Source organism: Brienomyrus brachyistius, chromosome 5 (genome assembly GCF_023856365.1).
Source record: "Brienomyrus brachyistius isolate T26 chromosome 5, BBRACH_0.4, whole genome shotgun sequence".
Lineage (NCBI taxonomy): Eukaryota > Metazoa > Chordata > Actinopteri > Osteoglossiformes > Mormyridae > Brienomyrus > Brienomyrus brachyistius.
In genome coordinates this window covers 8,192,345-8,204,951 of record NC_064537.1, presented here as the reverse complement: position 1 = coordinate 8,204,951, position 12,607 = coordinate 8,192,345, and the positions used below count along the sequence as shown (strand labels likewise).

The following is a 12,607-nucleotide window of genomic DNA, read 5'->3' as shown; positions in this document are numbered from 1 at the left end:
ACAGGGTCTTAACCAATCCACAGACTGGATTATTCTCCACTTGACCGTCTTAAAGTGCCAGTGCCTTGTCAATTTAGCGTGGTCGGTATCGGAGGATTAAATTCGTCTAGTACGGGATGTGGTTGGCTGGCTAGTTTAATATTAAAAGTCAGTTAATCTGTTCGCGTTAACTTCTAAACACATGTCAAATAAAATGATACATATGGAGTGTTGTTCGGTATTCACCTTTTAGGTGGAGTTAACGTTACTTCGTTTTTGGGAAGTCGATGTTGAGTAATTATGACTATGTTGCACAAAATATTCGTCAACCTTGCGTCAGCCTACTCACGTTTGAACGGGAGAACAGGTCAGAGATGTGCTTCATTTTTTATTTCATATTATTTGAATCGTATACACCAACGTAACTGATCAGTAGTGTAGACGATACTTATTACCAATGATCAATGGAATTGTCTAATACTGACAACATTGCAGTTTTTAATGTTAATGGGAAGTTTTTATATTTTCCTATATATCATATTTCAATGAGCGATTTTGCCATTTAAAAAAATAGTCGGTTTATATAACTTTGCAACAGCGTAACAGTAGATCGGAAAATTACTGTACTCAATGTCCAAACTGTTGAATTACGTCTTTTACGGTATGTAGTAGGGCGCTGAGATGCAAAAGGATACTGAAAAAAAATATCCATCGAAATTCTATCATTTTTCAAAGATGTTGAGTGATTTCACTATCCCCTAGGCTGGTTCTGCTGCCCGTGCAGGAATGTTATAACCCAAACTGGACGGTGGCGTCAAAAGGTACCACCACGGTATCTGGGTCAGCCTAGCCCCTATACACATCCACACATTCTTAAATATGGTGAGTAAAACACAGCCCTGTGTGCCATATATGAAGAATGAACTGAAAACTATAAAGTTCTATGGACACTGTTTTTGCCCTGTTGGAAAAAAAAGAAAGTTCTAAGTACCTTGTCCGTTCATTCTCAGTAACTGGGTGTTCAATCAGGAGTACTCGTTCATCTGTGAAGCATTTTCAATGTATATCAAACACTTCTCCTCGGGGATTCCCTACTTTTTGGTCTGCCTGTCTGTGTGAACACCAACCCCCCCATCTCTCGTTCTGTCTCTTTACACCACAGGTGTCAAATTCAAGGCCTGTGGGCTGAATTCAACCTGCTGCCTCATTTCATGCAACCTATATTAACTTACATAAAATAATGTTGTTGAAGGTTGTAATACAGCCAATGGATTTGAAAAAATATAACTTCACAATTTTAGAAGTAAAAAGAAATTTCATTCTTTTTTCCCATTTTTTGGTCTGGGGGGGCGGGTGGGTCACTAAAGGAATTTAAATATTCACTTAAACTATCTGACTCACCTTGACGAAAACTATGGTTTGGAACTAAATTAATTGCTGGTGGGATTGGAGGAAGACCAGTATGTTTTATATTACAGTAGGGAGGCTAGGGTGGGGTGGCATGGTGGTGCAGTGGTTAGCACTCACACCTCTGGGATTTGGGTTCAAGTCTCCGCCAGGGCTCCATGTGTGGCGTTTGCATGTTCTTCCTGTGTTATTAAGGAGTTTCCTCCAGGTACTCCAGCTTCTTCCTACAGTTCAAGAACATGCTGAGGTTAATTGGCCATAGGGGTGCCCGTGTGAGTGAACGTTGTGTCAGAAGGCCCTGTGATGGGTTGGCACCCTATTCTGGGTTATTTCCTGCCTTTTGCCCATAGGCTCCCGACTCCCACAACCCTGAGCTGGACAGAAAATGGATAGGTAGGGAGTCCAGGGATGCAGCCGTGAAAATTAGACACTGAAAACCATAAAGCTGAGTTTATGAAGGCATACATGCTCAGTCACAGGAATCACGTTCATCTTTTCATGCATGAGGAAAATCCTGCTTCCTGCTACTAAAAAGCACTTATGGGTTCCCCCCCACCCCCGAAAGTGAAGCGTGTTCAGCGGTGATGATTTCTCAGTCATCAGTGAATGTGAAGTGTGTTGGTAATTTGCTATTAGTCTGCTCCATCTAGATTGGCCAGCTTGCCTCACCATAATGAGCTCGATGTGCCTGCTTGGGGTCGAGTCTCTCACGGTTGTCCGCTGTCCTCCTCTCCCAGGTGAGGTGACCCCAGGTCTGACGCAGACGGAGTTCGAGCTCCGTCGACAGAAGCTTTCCGCCCTCATTGCGGCGCAGGCTGAGAGGCCACAGGGGGGTCTGTTCGGTTCCCATGGAAACAGCTCTGCCTCCTTCCACGTTGCCGTGGTGCTCTCTCACCCTGTTCGCTACATGACCAACGACATCCCCTATCCCTTCCACCAGAACCAGGACTTCCTCTACCTCACGGGTATCCTGGAGCCTGATAGTGCCCTGGTCCTGTGCTGCCCGCCCCGCCTGGAGGGGGCCATACTGTTCGTGCCCAGGAGAGACCCAACACGGGAACTGTGGGACGGGCCCAGATCAGGAATAGATGGAGCGTCTGCACTGACGGGCATCGCGCAAGTCCACAGTAACGAAGAGCTGGGCCTGGTGCTGAAGAGCTTTAAAGGTACAGTAGCGCATTTGAAAGTCCCACATGACCTGCAGCAGCTGCTGTGACGCGGTGGGTCCAGTGATTAGCGCTGTGGTTTCACAACCCTGGGGTTGCGGGTTCGATTCACCTGGACAGTAGTAGGAAACCAAGTTACATTTAAGCACAGACGCTCCCCAGGTTACATGGTCCGTGTTACTACCTGTCGACTTTATGATTGGTAAATTTTCGCTTTTAGTACATTATTCAGTAAATTACATGAGATATTCAACACTCTATTATAAAATAGGTTTTGTGTTAATCATTTTGCCCCACTGCAGGCTAATGTAAGTGTTCTAAGCATGTTTAAGGTAGGTTAGGCTAGGCTATGATGTTTGTTGAATTTTGTATGCGCTTCAGACAATGGGGAGAGATTGTCATACGGTCACCATGTCTTTCCGTCCTGCCTTTGCTCCCCCCTCTCTCTCCACCCCTCCCGCAGGCAGTATGCTGTGGTACGATGCATCCCAACCCTGCCACCCTGAGCTCCACCACACCCACATCGGCCCCCTGTTGGAGGGGGGCACCCCAGTGCGGCCTCTCAAACCCCTCCTGCACTCCCAGCGTGCAGTGAAGAGCGCTGCGGAGGTGGCCCTGATGAGGGAGGCGGGCCGAATCACAGCACAGGTGCTACAGGATAGTGGGGGGCGCGACCTTGATAATTCAGGAAGTGTGGGTCCTTACTGCTGTCCCCGCCCTCAACCCTCTGTGCCAAGAGTTAGATTCCTGCATTCTTCCGTCTTTCCAAGAATCGCTGTTATATTGCCCAGCGTAGGAGCCGTTGCAAGTTAGGAGTTCGGAAACACGGGAAAGTTAAATGAGACTCTGCTAGTTCAGTGTGTGATGGTGCCGATATTATTGCTGGTTGTCACTCGCCCAGAATATGTAACAAGAGGGGGGGGTATGGAGGCACTGTTGCCTCACACCTCTGGGACCCGGGTTTGAGTCTCCGCCTGGGTCACATGTGTGCGGAGTTTGCATGTTCTCCCCATGTCGTTGTGGGGTTTCCTCCTGGTACTCCGGTTTCCCCCCACAGTCCAAATACATGCTGAGGCTAATTGGAGTTGCCAAATAATTGCCCATAGATGTGTGTGTGTGTGTGGCGTGTGAGTGCGCCTTGCGATGATTTGGCCCCCCATCCTGGGTTATTTCCCTGCGCCTGTAGCCTCCAGGATCAGCTCCGAACCCCCCAATGCTGAATAGGACAAACAGTTACAGGAAATGAATGGATTTATGTATGGAATAGGTGCAGGCAGGTACCAGTTGAAAATTGTCCCTGGTTATATGAGTCAGAATGTTTTATAGTGTCAAAAAATTTCACGTGATTATCTTATTATTTCCATAGCGAATCTCCTGAAAAACTTTTTGTTTTTCATGCTTTATGTTGGTGCCTAGCTTAGTGGGGTTTTTTGTGGGCTATTATGAGAAAATTGAGGATGAATTTGGCCAGTACTTTTGGTCGAATCTTTGAAAAATCATCGAATTTGAATGGATAATTTCAATGCTGTTTCTGAAAGAATAAAGATGCACTGTTTGGTAAAAAGAGTGAGAAATATCCTTTGCGACATTTCTGGACGGAGAAATGATAAGTTGAACCTGAAGCGTTTTCTCACAGTTTTTACACTTTTTTCCAGTGAGTTACTTACCTGCCGGTACCTCGTAATTACATTATGGCAGAACACGGTGTTATACTCTACTGCAATATCCACTCGCCTTGTTAATGTGCTGTGAGCGAAGTTTGATAAAGAGACAAGGCAGAACTTATGGGATCTGTTGCATAACTGGCAGTGATTGTCACTGCATGACTTTTTGCCAAAAGCTTGTCGGTTGAAAAAAGAACTTTTAATATCAAGAGAACCCCAATCTGTTCTTCATAATGGAGAAGAGACCCTGACCAGGATTATTGGTCAGAAGATGGATGGAAATTACAGCAATAATTATGTGAGGACGCATTTTTGGGCTAGACTTCCTGCGCTGTGATTATATGTATGTCTGATGTGAAGCAGTGCTCTGTACTGGCCTTGTGAGTGCTCTCTGACTCTCCCTGCCTGTTCTGTCCTCTCCCTGCCTGTTCTGTCCTCTCCCTGCCTGTTCTGTCCTCTCCCTGCCTGTTCTGTCTTACACTCCAGGCTTTTAAAAAGACTATGGCGATGTCCCACGGAAAGATGGATGAAGCTCTACTCTATGCTAAGGTGAGATTGCCAACCCCCTCTTACTCACTACTCATATATTACATCCATCTTTTGTTTGGGAGCTAATTTACTTTTCCTGGCTGAATCCTGAGTCCTAAGGGCCATGGATTTAGACTCTGGTTTTTAGACTCGCTTGTGCTCTGCCTCTTATAAACGCCATTGTCTTGCTAGATTAAAGAACATGGTTTATAAGTAGGGGGCTGCGGTGGCTCGGTGGGGAACAGCGTCACCTCACACCTTCAGGATTGGGGCTTCAGTACGTGTGTGGAGTTTACATGCCCTCCCTGTGTTCGTGTGGCTTTCCCCTGGCTACCCTGATTTACTTCCACAGACCAAATTGCCTGTAGTCTGTGAGTATGCACCTTGTGCTTGGCTGGCATCCTGTCCAGGGTGCCCCCCTGCTGGTATCCGGTGTTTCCTGGGCCTGGGCACCCCCCCCCCCCCCATAAACTGTATCCATGGCGACGGGCCGATAAAGTACCAATGTTCACGACTTCGGTTTGATGACCGAGCGTGGAATTTATTTTCCCGCACGGTTCCTTTTACTCGTATGTGGTGCCGTTCTCAGTGCACTTGCCCCCAAAGCACTAATGCTGATTCTGCGAAGCACATGGCTTTCTGACAGACCACAGTTATGGTAACAATAGCGTAAAAGAATAGTAAAGTAAAATCCAGGAAAATTTTGGAGGAGTGCAAGCAAAACTCCATAATTTGATAGTGGGTGGGAAAAAAATAAATGTCTGGGAATCCCAGGTTAACCGATCGCAGAGCAGTCTTCAGTCCTGCAAGCTGCTGTATCCGCGGCAGACCCTTCATTGTTCTCCGTGGGCCCAAGGCATCAAGCCAAGTGAGGAGAGTGACGCAGGCCTCGCTCCAGATGCCGGTAGGTGACCAAGCAAAAGCAAAGGCAGACGCTACAGTGGCGTCTGCGACTGCAGCAAAAGCCCCACGTATGGAGGGCTGGGGGAAGCGGCAGCTCTTCAGTCAGATGTCCTGCGGTCGTTCTCTCCATCCAGTTACAGCTTTTGCCGCAGCGTTTTTGAATCTGCTACAGGAGTCCTGCGTCTTTGATCACAAAAGAATCTTGGTTGCTAATATTACAAGCGAATAACATTCAAGGCACTGGGAGAAAAAAAACGGCTGCGTGCATCATGAAAATATAGTCATTTAATTGCTGAAGACAGATTTTGACCGGGATCCACATTGTTACTCCTTCTTGCTCCTCAGTATTTTGCTTGGACTAGGAGGACCTGCCATCTCAGACCATTTGTATGTATCACTCTGTGTACTCGTGTCACTGAAGCTGCCCGTGATGCAGCGCTTGCCTCTTCTTATTGTACTTCCGACTGCGATCTTTATCACAAGCCTCTTCTGTGAGGTAGGTATGCCTAGACTGTTGTAAGTCTGACATTTTTCTTTTGTTCCCTCCTTTGTCGAACGTGGTGCCATGATCCCCCCCCCCTGCTCTGCATTTCACCGTACGGTTGTGTAAGGTGGAGTGACAAGAGAATCAAACCAGAGAGGGGGATTAAAGACCCCGGAATCGCATCTGAGTCCCATCGCGTTGATCTCTCTCTATCTCTATCCCTCTCTCTCTCTATCTCTATCTCTATCTCTCTCTCTCTCAGTTTGACTTTGAGTGCCGTGCTCACGGCGCCAACTTCCTGGCCTACCCCCCCGTGGTCGCGGGAGGCAACCGAGCCAATACGCTGCATTACATCAACAACAACCAAATTGTCAAGGTGAGAATACAGGTACCAGCCACACATAGTGCCTGAATAGAGGTGCCTGCTGCATCATCGATACTTGGTAGCAAGACCTTATTAACTTGTCATGCAGCTTATAAATTATATGATAAATCAGGGTTTTTTTTTTAAAGACGTGATCTTTTATTTTCCATTTGCATTGGAATGCTTCTTTTCACATATTCCATCTTGCTCTCCTTTTGAGTCACACACACATACATGCAGTTAAGAGCAAAGTTTAGGGTCTGACCACAGGGTCAGATCATTTATCTGGTTAGGGGCTTCGCTCAAGGGCCCAAACAGTGATGTCACTATTCTGCTGAGGCCAAACTGCTGACCTTCTGATATCACAGACACAGTGGTGTAACCTGCTGAGCTGTACACTGCCCCCCCCCCCCCCCCCCCCCCCATGGACCATTAAATATACACGACATCCAGGGGTCTGCATTACCCTGAAATGAAATGTATGGTTAGTACCGATTTCTGTTAGTACACCAGGGCCCATTGTTTCTGAACTACAATAATTAGGCACATATGCTAGGATATGCTCCACATTACCGCCATCCCATAGTTAAAATGCCTTTCGTTTGGCTTCCTCTGTTTGTGGAAGTGGGCAGTAGTGGCTTAATGGTTAGGCAGTGCACTTGTAATTGAAAGATTGCTGGTTCGAATCCCCTACCAGCAAGGCACCACTGAGGTACCCTGAGCGAGGTACCGCCCCCAAGCCCTGCTCCCCCGGTTAGCTGCCCCCCTGCTGTGTCACGATGTCATATATGGGCTAAATGCAGAGGACACATTTCGTCGTTGTGCGCTGTGTGCTGTGGTGTGTCAGCAGCAACAATTAAACGCTTAATTATAATTCTTGTTCTAAGGACGGAGAGATGGTGCTTCTAGATGCAGGCTGTGAATATTTCGGATATGTCAGTGATGTCACTCGCACCTGGCCAGTGAACGGGAGGTAAGTTCTCCGCTATAAGCCTTGTTGAGCTCCCCTCTAGTTTGGGACATGGAAGCTCCAGCAGTAGTAGCTACCACAACGGTCAGACACACACCCCCCCCCCCCCCCCCACCTGTATCGGCCTGTTAGGCTGCAGTTTGTCCATTTAACTCCTCTCGCATCGCCAGCCGTGACTGATGTCAACACATCTGCTGAGATCTTCTGTTTTACTGAAGTGTTGAACATTATTCATTATTAATGGCTTTTTATAACTATAAAACGCCTTTTGTTACAGATATTCCCAAAAACTGAGTTTTCAGAATGAAGTTTTTTAACAGCTTTGTGTGTGTTGGGTTTTCAAAGTAACGTAAGCACACTTTAGAAAATAATTGCACTTTTGAATTACATTACCAGTCAAAAGTCTTTGCACACCACATGCTTTTAACCGCTTTCCCATTTATTTCATAAACTGCAGATTTTTAAGCGTTGGAAAGTTGAGTGAACAACTATAAATGAAAATATAAGTCAAATAAGATAGGTTTCCTTTATAACATGGACAGAGTATGTAACAGTGCATGTCTGACCTCTTGGTATGTGATGATGGCAGAGTCAAATTCTGGGCTCTCCTTTAACTTTAAACGCACTAGTTAACTGTTTCATCCCATGAAACAGAGCAGTATTTAATCTCCCTTGCAGAAAGGATGCTTCGAATTTTCTCTTCTGTTACAACTGCTAGAGGAGGCTTTGATGAACCCTTTTTTGCTAATAAAGGTACTCAGATGGTGATCATACTGTATTTTCTTTTGTTAACAAAGAATATTAAGTGTATTTTTAGTGAATGTTAAGTGAGTAACATGCAAATGTACAAAATGCGCAGAAACCTTTGACTGGTGGTGCATGTGAACTGTAGCAGGTTAACCTACTGTCTCAAAGATCTCAAAGATCTAATGGTCGGCTTCCTTCCTTCCTGTGCTGGAACCTTTTGTGCAAAAGTCCATGTTCAAATCCCATATGCTCTTTCTCCCCTTGTACTGTACACATGTGATAAGTGCTTCTCATCAGAGCTCACCGCACGACCCGTCTCGCTCAGGTTTGCCTTTTCACGGGCCCAGGTTCTCCGCCGCCCAGGCTGAGCTGTACGAGGCCGTCTTGGAGGTCCAGCTGGCCTGCCTGTCCCTTTGCCGCCCGGGGACGAGCCTGGACCACATCTACAGCACCATGCTGGCGCTCCTGGGACGCAAACTGCGCGAGCTGGGCATCGTCAGTCGCTCGGCCAGCGACGCCGACTCGCTCAAGGCACGGCCGCCGTCGTCCTTTTAGTGGAGCCTCTGTCGTTGATGACAGTTTGTTTGTAGAAAGCTTTGATCAGGCTACACGGCAGCCTTGACAGGTACAACCATTACGTCTGTGCAGCAAGGGAGCATGGGAAAGCCCGAGAGGACCTGGACTTTATTATTGATGTTTTCTGCTTTTTTTGGGGTGACAAGAGATGGGGGGGGGGAATCTAACAGTAGAGCCTACAGGCCAAGCTTTCAGGATTGACACACATCTGGGCTGGGCTCACAGAACTGAAGGATTCTAGTAGTTTAACCCAGAGCTGAAGGACAGAAAAGCCCCTGATTTCATCAAAAGAGAGGAACAGAAAGACAAACATGGGGTCTGTATAGAAGGATGCTTGTGCTAGAGGCAGTACAGCAGTTTATAAGACTGGAGAGAGAGCGACACGAGTGAGAACCTAACACAGCAGTGATCAGGATCCATGCAACGACGTCACTGAAAGGCTTCAGTTTGTTTGACGAGGACAGTTATTAACTAAAAGGATACGGAGGTGATAACGGGGGAAAGCACTCTGAGGTAATGGGGTATGAGTGGGGAATTCTGAACCTACATGACTGTTGTGTCTTAGGGAAGAAGAACGATCAAAACTGGGCCCTCAAACCCCGTCACTCCACTCACACCAACATGTCATACTGTAGCTTTTAAGGAAAACTGAAGCTGAGTGAAACCTGAGACAGCTTTCTCACCGCTGTCTGGAAGACCAAGGAATACACTGACCGCTCTACAAAAGTTACTAAATCTTCTACGTGTAGCCTAACTGGGGATTGTTTTTAACCCACTTACCTTATTTAGAACATTACAAGACGCTTACTGTTACTACAATCAAAATGCACGCTCAGACCAGAACTGGGTACAACCCCTTTTTTTGTGTATCGGCGTGTATGTATTTGATCATTACGTTACCCAGAACTTTTTAGTCTCTTGACAGAAGTTCTTGTTTTTGCTCCCTTCCCAGCTCCGTGCTGGATGGTCCACATTTAGAGAGCTGGTAGGGAGCAAAAATGTGGACTGTCTGGTAGAGAGCAAAAACGTGGACTGTCTGGTAGGGAGCAAAAACGTGGACTGTCTGGTAGGGAGCAATAACGTGGACTTTCTGCAGGTCCTCAAGGACCAGATTGGGAAAGAGTGTTATAAAGTAACCAAAAACTACTATTCATTTGTGGTGGATAAATAAATGCAAAAAGAAAAGAGCGGTAAAATGTTTGGGGGAATTAGAAGTTCTGTTCGGAAAAAGGAAGCAGGCTGTCGGAATGAAAAGCCAGTCCAAAGGGTTTAACGTTATTATCGTTCATGCTTGCTTGGACATTAATTATTAAAGTGGTGTGTAGCATGGATTGTTTGCCTTGCAGGTCTGTCGTAAACAATTATGTTTGAAACTAATCAAACTTATGAAATACATGCTGTTTCTCCTTGTCAATTCCTGTCACCCTCCAGGCTGCACGTCGGTACTGTCCACACCACGTGGGCCACTACCTGGGCATGGACGTGCACGACACGCCGACGCTTTCGCGTGCCCAGCCGCTGCAGCCGGGCATGTGCATCACTATCGAGCCAGGTGAGAGGTGCAGGCCTGTGCGGACAGGTCAGGTGATGGTGACTGAGGGAGCACGTGACGACTAGGTACAGTAAGGAAGATCGCTGCTGAGGAGCACTGCTGACTTGTTGGGAGTTTCAATTACACAGAACTGTTTTGAGCACAGAACGAAAAATGATTGGTTTGGAGAGTTCGATTGTAGAGGTCGTGGGTCCAAGCAACTAGAAGAGGTGGGAGATCTGATTGGTCGGTCCTGCCTCCTCTAGTTGCTTGGACTCACCCCCTCTACAGTCTGATTGGTTATCTCTCTGGACCAATCGTTTTTTTCATTCTGCCCTTAGAACATTTTTGTGTAAGTAGAACTCCCGCGAGAGCACTGCTCGGGCTGACACAGAAACACGAGTGCAAGGAATTTATTTGGGTGCAGGTGGTGGCATGAAGTGTACAATTAAACATACAATCAAGACAAAAAGTACAAAAAATAATAAATAAACGTAAAATAGAGGTATGAATGGAAATGAATAAACACATAGACATGTAACTAACAATAGATGTTGGGTATAAATAGCATTGGGCTATGTGCAAAATAAGCTTATAAAGCCGAAAAGAATATAAAACTCACCGCAAGCCTGCAGATATACTATAGTGCAAGACTAGTTTATTTTAAAAAAGCATTTTTCAGTGGTGTGACTGAAGAACAGTCTACAGGGTTATTCCAGCAGTACTTCTCTCATAGTCGCTCCTCCAGATCCTAGCCAGCCCGAAGCCTGGCGCAGACAGCACAGAACCTCTGTCCAGCTGAGTCTATTTGGGTTCACTGTGGGAATTCCACATAGACATACATAAAACATGCAAACTACACGTATGCAAAGTTCTTTCAGGACTCTGAACCTACAGTCCGTCAGTCAGTCCAGTGTATAATGTGTGATTATACAGATTCATTAAAGATGCCCTGAGTACATGCCATGATTTGGAATCGCCCTTGTATTATATAACATTTTAGTGTAACTGAGTGTTTTTGGACTTCACTCCCTTGGCAGGGCTGTACATCCCTGAAGATGACAAGGCGTCCCCAGCGAGATTCAGAGGCATGGCTGTTCGGATCGAAGATGACGTGGTCATCCAGGAAGACGGTGGACCCTCGGTCTTGTCTGCTGACACTCCCAAGACGATAGCGGACGTTGAGAAAGAGTGTGCAAAGAAAATTACCTGAGATGGAAGGGATACTGCTGCCATATAGGAGGAATAGAGGAATAGAGACTATGTTTTACTATTACTGCATGATTATTGCAACACTCATTGCAATACATGCGATACATACACCCTAGAACACGATTTGATTTTTCTTCTGTTTTGCTTATAAGAATTTTTAATATTTGCTATTATTTCCAGAAAAAAAATCCAACTCTTGTGGAAAAGAATTGTGTCAGGAGCATTACTGTTGCCAACTGACATTGATAGGAAAAAATCTAAATTTCCCTTATTGGTTAACTTTATAAATTGAGAAGTTCTAAGGTTGTTTTCAGCTGGCTGCTTGAAGTATCTTCCCAGTATTTAACCACACAGAAGTGCCAGTAGAAAGTGAACTTGTCAATATTTGGAATGTAGTAAGGGAATGCTTGAGTTTAACTCGACTGCCCCTTTGATGAGCACGTGGTTACTGCCGATCCATGAATCCATGAGGTAGGAACCATATCGGCAGCACGCCAAGCATCAACCTCCCTTTCGCAGACTTCTACTCTACCTCCATCCCTCCCACTAACCCGCTGGAGAATTAGAAACAACGAGCGGCCATTTTGTTTACACTAACTGACGGAGGCAGGGAGGGAGTATTGCGGCTGCTGTCCCCGAGGCCGGCTCGGATGCACGCCGCCTCGGACCGACACAAACAGCGGATGGACTTGAAGCGATTAGCGGGTGGCGAAAACCCCAAGGGAGTGATGCTATTATAGGATATATTGGGGAAGCAAAATTAGCCAGTACGTTTTATCAAGTGCGAGCCAGACTTAATGCATAAACTTAACAAAAAGGGAAAATATCATATGTGCAATAAATTCGATAAATGTAAAAGAAAATATGCATTATTATTATTATTATTATTATTATTAATAAATCGAATACCAAAGAGATGAATTCGAGAAGGCGTCTGTGACAACAATAGGACCCGAAGGAATAGGAATATTTGAGGGTTTGGATCCCATCTGTATTTTTGGGAGCGAGTCTTCTCACTTCAAATTACTCATAATACTTGTAACTTGAGGAACCCGATGGCGTTTCCAATTTTAGCA

General features: G+C 45.8%; 1 protein-coding gene across 1 annotated transcript; it reads left to right on the top strand.

Annotated features, from left to right (window-relative positions):
• The first annotated feature begins 39 nt into the window (after positions 1 to 39).
• Positions 40 to 12,394, top strand: xpnpep3 (X-prolyl aminopeptidase 3, mitochondrial). Its single transcript, XM_049014551.1, has 10 exons — positions 40 to 346; positions 742 to 861; positions 2,124 to 2,552; positions 3,016 to 3,200; positions 4,703 to 4,765; positions 6,394 to 6,507; positions 7,383 to 7,468; positions 8,560 to 8,743; positions 10,220 to 10,340; positions 11,360 to 12,394. Exons 1-10 carry the CDS (start codon positions 280 to 282, stop codon positions 11,530 to 11,532), a joined length of 1,542 nt encoding a protein of 513 aa, XP_048870508.1. The 5' UTR covers positions 40 to 279; the 3' UTR covers positions 11,533 to 12,394.
• The last annotated feature ends 213 nt before the right edge of the window (positions 12,395 to 12,607 follow it).